At 37.0% G+C, this 16,864-nt stretch overlaps 1 protein-coding gene across 5 annotated transcripts in view; it reads right to left on the bottom strand.

The window, feature by feature from the left end:
- DAZAP1 (DAZ associated protein 1) overlaps nt 1-16,864 on the bottom strand; it is a 35,589-nt gene that overhangs the window by 13,022 nt on the left and 5,703 nt on the right. For 3 of the 5 annotated variants that reach the window (XM_084614539.1, XM_084614538.1, XM_084614536.1), the window contains exons 2-6: nt 13,106-13,146; nt 12,351-12,517; nt 12,007-12,072; nt 8,048-8,158; nt 4,693-4,741 (exon numbers count right to left, since the gene is read on the bottom strand). In XM_084614539.1, coding sequence (XP_084470665.1) covers nt 4,693-4,741; nt 8,048-8,158; nt 12,007-12,072; nt 12,351-12,517; nt 13,106-13,146 — 434 coding nt within the window. Of the gene's footprint in view, nt 1-4,692; nt 4,742-8,047; nt 8,160-12,006; nt 12,073-12,350; nt 12,518-13,105; nt 13,147-16,864 lie in introns of those variants that run through there. The other 2 variants (XM_084614537.1, XM_084614540.1) reach the window with 2 other exon arrangements.

The following is a 16,864-nucleotide window of genomic DNA, read 5'->3' as shown; positions in this document are numbered from 1 at the left end:
GACCAAGGGTTCAAGCAGGGGCTTCAGATAACCAAGGCTTGTGTTATGAAGTTCTCAAAAATCAGTCCTCTGAGAAAACTGTAGTGTGTACTTTATATATAAATTATCGGGCAATTAATGCCTCAGCTTAGTTTTATACATGCAACATTACAAACTGAAACAATTAAAATCAATGTTTAGTTTCTTATATCTAATCCATCCACTAAAATGGGTGGAGAGATAAACACTATTACAACACCCTAAATGTTACTGTACCACAACTTCTAAAAACAATGTTTGTGGAACTGCAGGTTAAAATAAGGCAGCTTTGCTCTTATCCTTGAACCAAAATATATCCTAGGATTAGGAACCCAGGTAAAACTTACACTTGTCACAGTTACTAATGCTGCAAAGTAACCCCCCCTTCCCCCCTCCCGCCCAAAAAAAAAATTGTGTTTGTGTGTGGGCTATTTACTTTCTTAGAAAACAGTACAAATTCAAAGAAAATTTTTTTGAAATGTAGCTGATAAAGCATGAGAATTTTTACCATTCCATGGATGAATGATAAGCTTCAGAAATTAACAGCCTAGGTCAGAGATTCTCAAACTTCTTATATCTTAACACAGAGAGCACTTAATGGACATTACCCCTTCCAATCATAGCTCTCCTGTGCCAAATATAGCAGTTGCCTACACAGCAAACAGGAAGTATTTAGCTGTTTAAGCTAACCAGTGTTGCCTTTAAAAAAAAACAAAAAAACACTCATGTCTCTTGCTTGTCAGTTCCCCTCTGCCCAATCTGTTTTGTTGCTATCCCTTCCCCTTGCTGCCTGATTCCCTTCTTCTTCAATCTCAGTATATGTTCCCCAGTAGCCTTTTTCCCTGCACATCTCTACCACCGGTTCTCTGGTGTTCCTAAGGGCAACTAATTTCCTCCTCTCATCTATAGCAGCAATCCAACTGGATCCTCCTAGCATCCAGCTGCTTTTACAGGCAGCTAGGTTCCAATGCCCATAGAAGCAGCTGGAAAGGAGAAGGTACCAGCACCATGTGAGCTGAGAACTCTCTGCAGTCACAGTTTGAGAACCACTTCGCTTAGGCTGTAGCTGCTGACACTGCCTAGAGAGTGGAAAAGTAGTGGTTAATTTCACAGAACATTAAGGCTGAGTCATGCCATCAACCACTCACTGCTGGTGGAATAACCAAATCCCAGGAAAGGTAAGAACACATGCAGTATATAACAGTTTTGCCATTCTTTAAATTAGCTAAGGGGTACAGCAGTAAAATTAGAAAGAAAAAAAAACAAAACAAGGTGCAGCATCAAAAGCATATGGAATATGGGTGCATTTCTGCTTTTCTGAAACCCAAGATTTCCCCCTTGGTTTGCATTTTGCTTTGCAGCTAGTGCTGACAGCAGCCATATATTGCTCTAAAGCATTAAACAGAAATACAGTATCTATAACAGTTAGTGTCTCTCTAAGCTTATCCAACTGGGTTGGGTAAGCCCAAAGAGGCCTATTGTAGAGAAGGTTTATATATAAAATACACAAAGATACAGGCCAAAATAGATTCCAGCAGGTCAAATTCTGCTGTCAGCAACAAGAGCAAAAGACATCACTAAAATAAAATTAAAATAAAAGGAAAAAACTTTTAGCATTTCCCACACACAAGAGACTGGCAGTATAAACGAAGTTTTGTTGGTCTATGATGAAAGCAGCCTCAAAACTGAAAGCAGCATTTCATCAATATATTTGTCTGAAGTTAACTGGAATTCTCACCAGCACTGGAGTAGAAAGAGGACACATTCAAGTCTGCATTGAGTATTAGATCACTTTAATATTATAGCTTTCCGTCTCAAAAGATGAGGGAAAAACAGATGATACCCATCCAACTACTGAGATGGTCCGTTAAAGTTTGTTCACAGAAAATTGGGCGAAGTCAGTAGACAGATGCCATGTATCAGGCAAACAGACAATTTTTTAAAGACCCAAACACGATAACATAAAAAGAGTATTTAAGAAATGAGAATGATTACAGATGACAGAACTCCAGAGCAGATGGGAACGGCCACAAAATTTTAAGAGGATGTAGTAAAAAACGATAAATATAGCTATTGGAAGACTTGCTCTAACTTTTTCGAAGGCAAAAGTTTACTGATGGACTAGACAGATTAACACATTGTGTTTAAGATGAGATCTAGGGGGACTCAAGAAAAGAGAACAGTGAAGCTGGATTGCAGCTAGAGCGAAGAAACTGAACACACACAGAAAGAACCTGTGAGCTACTGAAACCTAGTTGGTTTAGTTAATGAAACAGCATGAAAACAAAGATCACAACAAACAAAGCAGATTATTTCTTTTAGGAAGCAACAACAATAATAAATAATAATAATAATGTTGGCTATGCTTTTACTTTACTTGGAATTTAGAAAAGTTCTTGATAAAGCACTGCACAAAAGACCACAACAACATGAGTAGGTATGGGATGTGGAAAGGATAGGATTGTGTGTAAATTGAAGGACTGGGGACTTGAGTATTGAAGAGCCAGGGCCAGAGTCTCAGAGGTCAACACAGCAACCATGATTTATATCACCTGAGGATCTGGCCCCTAGTTTTCTTGTTGTAAGCAGTCTGAGATGGAGGAAGTAGCAGTAGACTGCCATAGGGGACAGTAACAGGGCCAATTTTGATCTTTCTCTCTCAGTGACTTGGTAAAATGACATGCACTAAGGGATTTGTAGAAAGTGAGAAAACTAAAGTCAAAGGAGGAAGGTAAAATTCAGAATAATATGGATAGAAAAGAATTTGGGCAGATAAGTGGGCGTCTGCAATTTAATGCATAGAAATTTAAGATAATAATTCAAAAGAACAAGAAGAGTATAAGCTCAATAGCATTTTACATAACAAAATACCAAGCAAGAGAAAAATATTCTTGGATGTACAAACAGCAGCACTGAATACAAACCATGAGGAAATTTTTCTAACATTTTCTGTGGGATTAAGGAGGCCATGTTTAGAAACTGTGTGCAGCTATGTTATGAAGAGGATACAGAAATGGAGAACACAAAAGCAAGCTTCGACAGTGACAGGACTGAGGGATTTCAGTCATTTTTTAAAATTAGACAAATCAAAGAGAATTGTGGGGTACAACTACTCCCTCAAATGGATGGACTTGTAGGCTTTCATCCCAGATGTCTTAAAGTTCTGCTTTACCCTTTAATATTGTGAGTGGATTGGGAGCCTTCTATCAATTTTTTAGTGCAGCTTTAGCAGTGGAGCCATTAATCCAAACCAGCTGTGATGTTTTAGTCCTTTTTGCTCAGAGGTTGCAAGACTGGGATAAATATTTCAAAGATACAGGTGATGCAATAATTTCTAAAAGACAGTTTTAAAACTCCAGGCAAGTTTTAATCAGGTGTTTATTTTGGTCTCCACTGCCGCCTCTATTTAAAATAAGATGCTCTACAGCATTTACTGAATGGATGAATTTGTTTTCTATTTAAGGAGAACAGATCAGTTGCAAGAGGATTAAGACTATTATCAAGGCAAAAACAAAACAAATATATTGAAACTTCGTTTACACCCCAATAAAGACAAAGCCCGCCCTTCCTCTGACTGTGGAACTGGCCTGTACCTCTGTGATAAATTATCACCTAGAGAGAAGAAATCTAAAGAGATATCGTTAATCACAGTTAAACAATTCACAGAGAGAAAAAGGAAAAAAAAAAAGAAAAAAAAACAAACTTACTTAACATTACTGTACTTTACTATGAAACACTTAAATATGCCACTAAGGATGTATGTCTAAATTAAAAATAAAACTAAGACTTGACTTAGCTTAATAAATATGAAGTGAATATAGTTCTTAATAATGGAGTCAGAGGAGAAATGAAAGTTCAGATGGCAAACTATTCTCTAGCATGTCTCACATGCTACAAGGTGATCAGTGCAACTAAACTTCATGTACTTTTACAATATTGCCTCTGTAATAGTCAACAAATAGATGATTGATGCAATGAAAAGTGGATGACATGAAAATTACTTCATATTTTGACCAAAGGTTACAGACTCGCTCATATAGCCTATTAACTGCTTTCCTTCTTAAGGAACACAAATAATAATTCTAGCATGAATGGGGACATATAGTTCCTGCAAACATATAAACAACTTCTCAAAGGCATGTAATTTATGTAATTTAAGAAAATTGTTTTTCCTTGAATTTCAAGTGAAGACATTTAACCAAAACAAAAAGCACAAATGGATGGATCTGATTCCAATCTCATGTTTAGAGATAATTTGAACCACAAAGAAAAAAACTGAATACAAAGCAACTGTAGACTTTAACATACCTTCATGTTAAAACAGGGGAGGTGGGAAATCTGAGGCAAATTAGTTAATTGAACGTTTTCAATATTATTTTAAAAACCACATGTTCGGTCAGATGTTTAATTCTGTTCATATTCAAGTAAAAAGAACCAGCAAAAAATGAATATGTAACATCTGACTTTAAAAACACAGACACCAAATGAAGCTGTGTATGAAAAGCCTACGTTTGTGATATTTGTCCACTGAAATCTTTTCCTGAGGCAATGTAAAAAAACCAAAAAAAAAACCAAAAAAAAAACCACTACGTTTTTTGATGGTGTGAAATAGTTTGCCATCTGACTACAGGAGAGGATGAAGAAATTTCAAGGACAAAGTAGATCAGCCTTTACCTCGGGGCCTCTGTTTCTCTGCATCATAGATCATTACAACTTCAGTGACCTGGAAGAGAGAAGGGAAATTCTACTAACTATGTTATCAGAGGAGTGATACAAGCAGAGAAGAACAGGCTGGTTTCCAGCACTCATTCCACAAAGCACAATTAAATGTCTGATGTAGCCATCAATATTTGTCTGTCACAGCACATGCAAATAAACTCCAGTAAAGAGCAACACTTCCCAATTATGAAAATTCTAATTGAGTTCATTTGTTCCTAGCAGCTAAAGTATAACCACATTGCTGCTTATTTAGGACTGCAACAAAATTTACCCACCAAAAACATTGATAAAGTGGTGTTACGGTTGCAAAACTGTTTATCCCACTAACCAGACCATAAAAATAAGAAAACAATTAAATCATTCAACACCCCTTTTCAGTACTACTTCACAGTCTCAACTACCTTTCTTCCACAACATGCACATTTCCACCCTCATCCTGAACGAGGCAGCCTTAATTCCAACTACTTTACTGACTAATATAGGATTTGTGTAGCTTTTCTGAATTGTATTGTATGTAGTTCCACACATGCTTATGCCTCTCCGTGGAGCGTGGTGTCCCTGAGATAAGACATTTCTGTGATGTTTAAGCAAAGTTATGCCAGTGGGTAATGCTAATGATTGTTCTACACGTGAATTGTTTAAATATGGAAGTGATTATAATGCTAAATTACAAAACTGGTGTTAAGTCTGAGATGTTATCACATACACATGCAGAGAAGCTGAAAGTTTTTGAGAACTATGATCATTTAAGCTGGAGGAAAACAGGATAAAAGTTCAAAAAATGCTTCCTTGGCAAACACTGGTAAATATTACACAGAAAAGCCAACTGGGCCCTCGAGAGTTATTGTGAAAAATTTGTATTGAGACTAAATTCCATAAAATATTAAAGGTTTCAGAGTAGCAGCCATGTTTTAAGTGCAAGTTTCAATGCAAGCTTATTGGAGCTGAAATGGATGTCTCCATTTTATTTTGAAATACTCTGAAGTACAGAGTCTCCAAAATACTGTAAAACTAGTTCAGAGCACATGCATGTATTAAACAGAGTTCATCTGTACTGCTTTAGGGCTGATTATTTTCAATGTTAATCACCCCCTCCAGGTTTTTCAGAATAAAAATTCACTGCACAATTAATGTGATCTGCAGAGACTAACCCCAGGGGTGACATTTATTTTAATGTCAATTTTAAAGGCAGCTTATTTGGCCATTTTCAAGATAAATATAAAAATAAACCAGAAAGTTTCCAGTTTCATAATCTTGTGGCTATTCCTATATCACTACATCCCTGCCTTAAAAAACTACTTTCAATTTAGCTTAGAACATTTGTATCTCAAGCAGCTGAAATAATCTATTAGTCTGATACCCATTTGTCTTGCTCTCCAACTTCTGTGAAAGATTCCAGTCATGTTTTGGAGATCACCACAAAAGATACACTCACTTGAAGGTATATTATCGAACTCTGCTGACTCAGGTTTGTCATCATTTAGAGCTGGTAGGCCATTTGGCAGCATGACAGCAAGCCATATATTATTTTGACACATCTGTTCTGCTGGTCTGTTCGATACTGCTTTGGCTTGGTTTGAGTCCTCCTTGCCACACTGGTCAGTAATAATCCCCATAGGTCTCTTAGAATCAGAGCCTGCCTTTTTGTGTTGTGTCTTAGCTTCTAGTTTTTCAGGCTGCTATACCTGTAATTCTGTGTGCTCTTGAATGTGTTTTTCTCAGAATGCAGGATCCCAGATTTCTACAGGTACTTAAATGACTATACACACAATTCTTGTCTTAAGAATAAAGAAAAGGAGTACTTGTGGCACCTTAGAGACTAACCAATTTATTTGAGCATAAGCTTTCGTGAGCTACAGCCCGATGAAGTGAGCTGTAGCTCACGAAAGCTTATGCTCAAATAAATTGGTTAGTCTCTAAGGTGCCACAAGTACTCCTTTTCTTTTTGGGAATACAGAGTAACACGGCTGTTACTCTGAAACCTGTCTTAAGAATGCTACCCTGGCTCCCCAAATTCTATTTTAACTATAAAGTGTTCTACTTACTTTTATGGCACTTGCACTCAATGGTTGTGGCCTCCTATATCTGATGGAACTTAACCCTGTATCTCCCAAGCCATCCAGGTCAGAATTGGAAAGCCATAAGTCTGCGAGAAGAGCCTTTAGAAATTATGCTCCACAACTATGGATTCCATTCCCCATTTTTATTTGTAAACTCAGTCTGTCGCAGCTTTTCAAACTAAAGAAACATCTATTAGCCATTGGTGTTGGTAATTTTTTTTTTAAAAAGATTGTTTTAATCAACTTTCATTGAAAAACATCATTATACCACTTAAGAAAGATGGCTACATAGATGCTTTGGACTGCTGATGGAATTTAGAAAGATAGGTGATTTAAAGGTGAAGATGGTGACAAAAGCATTTTGGAGTGACGGCAACCAATCAATAGCCACTGTGAATCTCTTTGCTTTTGACATTATGACCAATACAACTGACATGAACAGTCATATAAAATGTATACTACTCCACAATATTTTAAATTGAACTTAATATACAAACTAATCTTTGAACCTTGTAACAATTTACCTATTCCAGAAAAAATCTGACAATAAAAGTAGAAATAAATGTGAGTTTAATGAAGTCATATCTGGAAATTTTCATTCTATATCAACTTAAAACTGAAGCTGGCAAAATTTCAAGAAAAGCATGAGTAAGAAACTGCATGACTCGTAGTCTGACCCTAGAAATGAGATTCTAAAGACTGAAAGAATTCAGTTACTTTTAAAACAGCATCATGAAACCAAAACAATGTCAAGTGGATCACCAAAAAGTCTTTTACCAATTTGCTTACTTGGTAGAGGACAGAGACCTGTGGTGATGCAAATTCACTGAAGTACCTGCTGTTCCAAAAGCAAATGGAAAGTTTTCATAATAAAACTACAGAACACTAGAACAACAGCTGAAAGGAGGGTGATAAGTCACATTTATACTCAAGTCATAATTAAACTCGAGGGTTCCCCCCCCCCTTTGAAGGGGGGAGAGAAAATAGTAACAGGAATAGCTAAACCAAAGGAGGCAAGGGAAGGTGCATAACAAGTTGTGCACATGAGGGCAAGAGATCTTATGAAAAACGGCAAATGTGCTGCAAAAGTAAACATTTACTGTACTTTATCACAAAACACGTCAATATGTCTCTTTGGCAGTTTGCCTAAATTAACACTAAGATTTGACAGCTTAATGAAATCAGAATGAAGACAGGGGGAAAAACATCTTGTAACCAGCTGATGCTTGCCATGATGATGAATGACTCACCACTCCGAATTTCTTGAAGTATTCCCTGAGCTCAGTCTCGCCACAGTTGTGGGGGATCCCACCAACAAAAATTTTATTTGATTTACTGTTATCACTTCTGGGTCCTTTCTGCTAAATCAAAAGGAATAAAATACTGTTAGTTAGAACTGTGATAAACACTGTAGCATAATCTCCTCCACTGGTACATGAACATGAAGGTGGGTTGCTCTAATCCATTTTGCATTCTAGGACTACAAAAAGTCACAATTCAAATTGAAGTCCAAACTTGCAGGCCACCCATTTTATTTCAAATGGAGCAAAAGCCTGTTCTGGATTCATTAATTTGGTATGCTTAGCTATAACTTGGTGTTCTTTCTTGGTAAGGATGAGAACTGAGGGCAATGTTCTGAAAGCATTTATTTATTAATTTCTTAATTAAGCAGTATTAACCAGCAGGTTGTGAGTTGTGCATCCTCTTAACCTTAAGGGGATTTTTAGACACTATCATTTACATTCTTTCAATCCACAAAAGTTGGGTAATTAAAATATTACTGATGTCATTAGCAGAACTTGAATGTTGATTAGTCAATCACCCAAATAAAGGTGGAGGAACATCTGTAGTAGACCTGGGCTGTACTCTATCTAAACATTCCCGTGGCTATCGAAGAATCAGAGTCACGGATTACTTAAAGCCACTTTTTATTTTTTTTTTTTTTAAGTGAGAGCTACTTACAGCCTGGAAAAGGTTGAGGCCTATCAACAGTTGACTCTATACTCAATTTCAGCAACCATGAATTTACAAGCCAGGTGGACTTGGTTCACAACCACTGGAAGACTAAACATGTTATTCTGGGAAATCAAGATAAGAGTCCAAGTAAAACAGACTTCATTAAAGTAACTTTTTCATGGATTTCTACAATTCTGGGTAATTAGAACAATACTTTTTGGGGGGAAATTGGGTAGCAGAGAATTTACACTGATCAGCCCTAAACTGTAGTCAGATAGTTTCTACTTCAGTATATTTGCTTACAGGATAGACACTCAGGATAAAATTTTCAGAAGTGACTAAGTGACTCAAAACCACAAGTTGTGTTAAAAAGGTGATGACACACTTAGGGCCCACATCTCAATGGAAGTCAAAAGGACGCAGGCTCCTAAGTCATTTAAGTCCTTCTGAAACTTTTACCCAAGTGCACCTATTCCCGCAGCCATTTTAAATATAATATATCCCCATCATATTCCCCAAGTAGATAGATGAAGCTTACACCAAGCAGTTCATGTTCAGGATTTACTGTTCCTCAGAAACAGAGTTCAGATTTGGGGACAATTTATACCTTCAAGTCAGCGGCACTGCTATGGGTACCCGAATGGCCCCACAGTATGCCAACATTTTTATGCCTCACTTAGAACAATGCTTCCTCAGCTCTCGTCCCCTAGCGCCCCTACTCTACTTGCGCTACATTGATGACGCCTTCATCATTTGGACGCATGGGAAGGAGGCCGTTGAGGAATTCCACCAGAATTTCAACAATTTCCACCCCATCATTCACCTCAGCCTGGACCAGTACACACAAGAGATCTACCTTCTGGACACTACAGTGCAAATAAGCAATAATCACAAACACCCCCCCCCAGACCAGAAACCTACTGACCGCTAAACTTACCTACATGCCTCCAGCTTTCATCCAGACCACATCACATGATCCATTGTCTACAGCCAAGCCCTAATATACAACCTCATTTGCTCCAGTCCCTCAGGCAGAGACAAACACCTACAGGATCTCTATCAAGCGTTCTTAAAACTACAATACCCACCTGGGGAAGTGAAGAAACAGACTGTCAGAGCCAGAAGGGTACCCAGAAGTCACCTACTACAGGACAAGCCCAACAAAGAAAGTAACAGAAAGCCACTAACTGTCACCTACGGCCACCAAGTAAAACCTCTCCAGTGCATCATCAAGGATTTACAACCTCCGGAAGGACTATCCCTCCCTCTCACAGAACTTGGGAGACAGGCCAATCCTTGCTTACAGACAGCCCCCGAACCTGAAGCAAATACTCACCAGCAACTACACACCACACATCAAAAACACTAACCCAGGAACCAATCCCTGCAACAAACCCTGTTGCCAACTTTGTCTACATATCTATTCAAGGGACACAGTCATAGGACCTAACCACATTAGCCACACCATCAGGGGCTAATTCACCTGCACATCTACCAATGTGATATGTGCTAGAAATGCCCCTCTGCTATGTACACTGGCCAAACCAGACAGTCTCTACACAAAAGAATAAATTAACACAAACCAAACATCAAGAATTGTAACATTCAAAAACCAGTAGGAGAGCACTTCAATCTCCCTGGACACTCAATAACAGACTTAAAAGTGGCCACTCTTCAACAAAAAAACTTCAAAAACAGACTTCAACGAGAAACTGCAGAACTGGAATTAATTTTCAAACATGACACCATCAAATTAGGCCTGAATAAAGACTGGGAGTGGCTGGGTCACTACAAAAAGTAATTTCCCCTCTGTTGATACTCACACCTTCTTGTCAACTGTTGGGAATGGGTGACATCCACCTTGATTGAATTGGCCATTAGCACTGACTCTCCAACTTGGTAAGGCAACTCCCATCTTTTCATGTGCTGTAATATATATACCTGCCTACTGTATTTTTCACTTCATGCACCTGATAAAAGTGGGTTTTAGCCCACAAAAGCTTATGCCAAAATAAATGTTAGTGTCTAAGGTGCCACAAGGACTCCTTGTTGTCTTTGCTGATACAGACTAACACGGCTACCCCTCTGAAACAGAGCTCAATTTGTAGACCTAACCATAAAGGAAGACTGAAAGGGACATCAGTTGATTAAAAAAGGTCAGTCAAAAACCTTTTGCCTATAACTGCAAAGATTTCATCCTCATTTTGTGCTTTGCATGCTCACTCATAGATTTTAGAAGTTACACTATCCAAACAACAGGTAAAAAAGTAGATGCTAAACAGCTACTTTACCAATTAGATTAAAAAAAACCAACACCACCACCACCACACACAAACAGGAGACAGAACAGTAATAAAATTAAACAAGTAAAATAAATATATTTCAGAAAAAAATGTGTTCACAATATAGCAGAACTTTAAACAGAGCAATAATCCAGTTTTCTTCCCCAAAAAGATGGCGGTGGAGGTTAAGCTATGGTACAATACCTGATGCTACCACAGTATAAGTGACATAAATAAGTTTTTAATTACCGTAATTCATCCCCCTACCTCTCCCGCCTCCCCCCCCAAAAAAACCCAAAATACAAGTGTTGATGAAATTCTTGAACTTTGTTTGACTCTTGTAAATCAGACATAAGAGCTTATTCAGATTTAGCCTGTTTGAAATTTCACAAAAGCATACAATTTAACTTCTACTCTATTTATCCTTGCATAGTCACAGACCACCATTACCCACATTCAATCATACTTGCTTCTTGTCAAAGGTATTTCGTTGATTCCCACACTCTGGCTTGTTGTACATCTAGAAGCAATCAGTAGGTATGTCACAATGTCAGTTAAAATGGCAAGAATCTTTGAACAAAAGACCTAGTAGCATAACCAACAACTCCAACGAGAGCTGCACCCCTAGGAAAAAACCACTTGGCTGTTAGAACTAAAAATTCTGTTGAAGCAGCATGTATCAATGTAAGCTCCTTCACACACCAGAATATAAAATGTAGTCAGCTTTAATTTAATTAAGAAGATATCTGGCCTTAATACCAACTGCTTACTGTGTTTTACACCAATACTTCTGCATTTCTCTCTCAGTTCCAAGCAGGCTAAAGAGCTTTCTAAAATGTATGTAAGATGATCAGGAACTGCGAGAAATACCAACATGATATTCATGATGTGTATGGGGTGAAGAGCACAGGCCGCTAGCCAGAAAGACCTTAGAATATATCTATCAGTATACTTTAAGGATCTCTCCTTACCCATCCCTCCTTTGGCCGTGTTCTTTCTGGTTGCATTCCCCGAGGCGTACATGGCTTTGGATCAATCTGTAACAAGTTCCAAATTGGTCAGTTCTGAGTGTGCAGAATATTTTGCTCTAATAAATGAATTCAAAGCAGCTGTGGATGCCACTCTCTAAACTTAACACTTCTGATAAAAGTTACCCCCAGATTACACATTTCAGAAAGAACTATATTAAACATAGCTTGAATTATTCATATGTCAACCACCACCCAAATTACTTTTACATTCACGGATTTTAAAAAAATATTAAAGACCTAGTCATAGTCTAAATAGTTAAAACCAAAGTGAAAGGTAAACTTACATTTCGACCATCTAATGTATGTGGTCTGCTAGCCAGTACTGTTCCCACACAGTTGGGATCTTTAAATTTGACAAATCCAAACCCTCGAGATTGGTTTGTTGTTTTATCTTTCATTATTACGCAGTCTACAACTTCTCCATACTGGGAAAAGTAGCTACGGAGAGTTTCTGTTAAAAAAAATATGGTATTAAGCAGAACCAGCAATTAAAGAGTATAACTTTTTGTAAAACTGATATGTCTAAATCTTCTAATATGCACTTGCTAAAACCTGGCACCTGATGATTTGTACCATTTAAAGAGGATATACTAGCCATGTATCTGAAAACCAAAGGTGCTCATTGTTTTAATTCCACTCAGGCAGATGGAAGAAAATAGTGCAGTAAATTAGTTTTCAAAACAGAGATCTGCTATTTCTGAGTCAGCACTTTAAGGGATGTCAAAACCAACGTTTCCAAATACCAACCAACATAACCAGGGAATATAAAATTTCTCCATATCCTTGTCCAGGAGATATGAAAGTGACACAATGTAAAGATGAACACCACAATCAGGAGAGAAACTTAAATTTAAAGTTTCTTTACAGGAATTCTATTACCATCATTCATTAAAAAGCAACAAAATTGAAGATTAGTAGTAAAGACTCATTTGAATTTTCCAGAGATTTTACTACTATATTACTTTATAAGAAAGTATGAGGTATAAAGTTTTGTCCTTTGTAATGTTTTGGTATAATGGTTGTAGAATACATAACTTACCTTGTGTTGTACTCCAGTCTAGGCCACCCACAAACAACTTTCTGTAATTCAAACAACATATTGTGGTTAAGTATGAGGTCTGAATCAAACAACATGCATTATTTTAAGTAATAACATACACAACCTGTTTGTGCTTTCATCTAGCTAATGTAGTAAATTAGCATAGTTTGAAGAATTCAAAGCCTGTTACTCACTGAAGATGAATTTCTCCTTTGCTTTTAAGTTTCCACTTTTATTTCAAGATTATCTTCAGCTGTTACATACTATGAGTATAGGAAAAGATTTAAAAACACTGAAGTATTACTTCTTCTGCACCCCACAGGTATAGGATTGCACATTTATACCATGAATATATTTATTCTCATTTGAAATAGCAGATATGAAATGTGCTAGAAAAGCAGAAGGTAAATCAAACATCGATAGCTTCAACATGAAATAAAAGAAAACAGATGTCTAGCACTAAAATATCCAGAAGAAAGACGACATCAAATATCTTTACTTATCTACTCTTTGGGGCCAAGCGGTGTTGTTCATGTTGTGAAAATCTCAGTTCAGACAGTATGATCAAGGATCTATTCACCATTTTATTCCCGAGTTAAGGGTCTGAAGTAGTGCGTAGGGTCTTGCATGGACCCTCTGAGAATAAGCTCAGAGAACATTAGTGTGACTGTTTTAATAAACCCATTAAACACTGAATGTTGAATGAAACATACAAAATTGTTAAGAACGATAAACAACCCAACTAGATAACAGATGATTTTAATAACTGTAGAGTAACCAACGGGATATGTAAACACTGAAAATACTGCAGTCCCTGTATCCCCTTTGTAAGAATAAACGTTATAGCAGATTTCCCAAGTTCTCTAATGTATGTCACTTTACCTTTCCTTCAAGAGATTATCTTTAAAACTACTGGGGTATGAAAATTTACTCCACCTCAATTACTAAAGTTATCTTGTACCAACTTCCAAATGTCAAGCAATAAAATGTGTAAACACAGGGAAATGATATAGCAAATTTCTTGTATGCCATATGGTAAAAGCCCAATGGGAATCATGTTTACCAAAGATACATGCTTCACTTTAAAGCATGTTGAACTAAACACAATAATGAAAAATTCAGCCATCATTAATTCCAATCACCTGGAACTTCTGTATACAGCTTTCCCTTTGACCTAACTATAAACTTAGAGAACATTTGAATTCCCCCTACTCTCAAATCAGTAAGCTGGAATTGGTTCTTTAGGTGAGTTACACCCACTTGTCTTTGGTTTCCCAAAAATCAGAAAGAGAAAGTCAGACCCAAAAATCCATAAAAAGAAATTCTTACATAGCCATCAAAACATTAAAAGTGATTATTTGCTACTTATATGTTGCTACTTCACTTATCTTGGAAGACTAGTCTGATTCATTTTTGGTTACCATCAGATTCTAGTCAATAAGTGAAAGGAAAAGTAACTACAAAGTTCAGGTTAAAAACTGCAGGGGAAAGTTTAGTTTTTAAATGTGTAGTGGCTCAAAAAACAGGGAAACATTTCTAATGTTTGGTCTTTAGGTCTCTGAAAGCTCATTTTCACAATAAGTACATCATTCTAGGGAAAATCTAACCTAACAGCATCCCTGTCAAGTTGTCTGTTAACTGCAGTGAAAACTAAACAGCAGTTAGGCTCCGCTAGTTACAAAGTCCTGACAGTCAGTCTACAAAAAGATACTTCTGTAGCTAATTTCTGAAACACAAAATTAATGATTTGCAGTCTAAGATTGCAGACTGCACCATTTTTGTATGGTAGTCTCTCTGCTTGAAGAAGACACGCAAGATACCAAATAAAAGTGGAAATTTATGCTAATTTGGTTCTATCTGAAAAGAGTCTTCTCCTAACAAGCTCTTATCATAGAATAAAACTATCTTTACATACTGCTACCCATTACCATAGTATCTGAGCACCTTCCACATAAAATTAATAGCAAAGATTTCTGCTTCATGGTAATAGAACAGAATGCCCAAGGCCTTTCCCACAAGGAAAATACATAGTCTAGTAATTCTGTAAACTTTGCTCTGCAGTCAGCACATCATGTTTTGTTTGATCCTACATTAGATATGAGGGTTTTTTTTAAAAAAAAAACATTACTTGAAATTAATGACTCTCAGACTCATTAGTAAATTCTTAAATTATTTTAGTTTCCAGAAATAAGTTTATATTAAATGTGACATTCAAAGAAGACTGGGATGTAGTAAGAAGGCATTTCCTAGGATGCCTTCGGGCACTAGGTAAAGACGACAAGCCCATTTGAACTAACTCTTATGAAAAATAACATTGCTGCTGTTGAAACCGAATGGCAAACATAAAATTGCGTGCTCCCCCCCTTTAAAAACAGAACACAGTCGGTCACTGAACATCTGGAATACCAAAATATGGTATTTAGTTTTAGTAAAATTGTCATAATAGGTAGCTTTGAAAACCAATCAAAATGCATTGCTTAGGTATGCTGGTTGGTCAGAATTTGTGCTTTTGTTACAAAGACAAGAGGTGTGACAGTGACATATGTATTCATACAATGCCTTTCATCTGAGTTTATCAAGGTGTTTAGAAGTTATTATTCAGTTTACCCATTTGAAAAATGTGAAACAGAAGTGACCCAGCCACAGTCATGAAAGTCAGACACAGAATTAGAAAATGAACCTTGGAGTACTGACTTCCAGGTTTGAGACCAACCACCAGACAACTCCTTAATACTGAACTGTGAAACCATACCTACAATGTCACCTTATGATTCAGTTTAAAAGTAACAAGTGAGGACAGTCTCATGCCTGTTGTATATCAAGAAGTTATGGACCAAAACACTGACTATAAAAAATGGTCATTTCTTTAAATAACAAAATCAATTCTTAAACTAAAATGTAGCAGAAATCTGGGTCAAGGGCAAGTTTTTAGAAACAGCATCTAAATCTGTACCCACAAGTTCTCCATGTTACAGCATGCCCCAAAATTTCTATCTGTGCACAGATGCTGGACTACTTGATTTGCAACTGTATGCACATGCATATCAATTTTAGCATTTTAAAAAACCCTACATATACAAAAAGTGCATCCCATAATTAAAAGCTAACTTAAGGCCATCCCAACATTTGGCCCTCTTACTCAAAAGCAGCATCTTAATTAAAGGGCCACCTGTTATATTTTAGTAAGTAACTGAGTTTACACTAATATGACAGGGCTGTCTACTTCATAAGAAAATGTCCTGTTTTTCCTGATCTTTCTCCAGAGAAAAGAGGAAACTGTCTATTGTTTTTGTTTTCCACTTTGCTATAGTGCAGTGTATGGCCAAAGCTCAGCTGAACTCAGAAAAAAGTGTCTCCCCATGAGAGGAGAAAGTTTCATTTGTATTTTTCCCATTCTCAGCCCATAGATTTAAAAAAAAAAAAAGAGCTACTTTACCCTATGAGAAAATGTTGCAACTTCCTCTCACCTGCTTTATGCAGAAGAAACTGGCTCTATTAAACAAATAGAAAAGGAGTACTTGTGGCACCTTAGAGACTAACCAATTTATTAGAGCATAAGCTTTCGTGAGCTACAGCTCACTTCCTCAGATGCAATACAGATTGCGAATACAGACTAACACGGCTGTTACTCTGAAACCCATTAAACAAATAGCTACTCCAGCTACTCCCTAACAATGGCTGCCATAAGGCACCAGTCAGCTCAGCAGGAGCTAATTTACAGAGTTGTGGGTGCAGTAGTAATTAATCAACAGGAATTTT

This window comes from Lepidochelys olivacea, assembly GCF_965140295.1.
Source record: "Lepidochelys olivacea isolate rLepOli2 genome assembly, chromosome: 25".
NCBI lineage: Eukaryota > Metazoa > Chordata > Testudines > Cheloniidae > Lepidochelys > Lepidochelys olivacea.
Note: the sequence above shows the minus strand (reverse complement) of the source record. Positions and strands in the feature narration are given on the sequence as shown.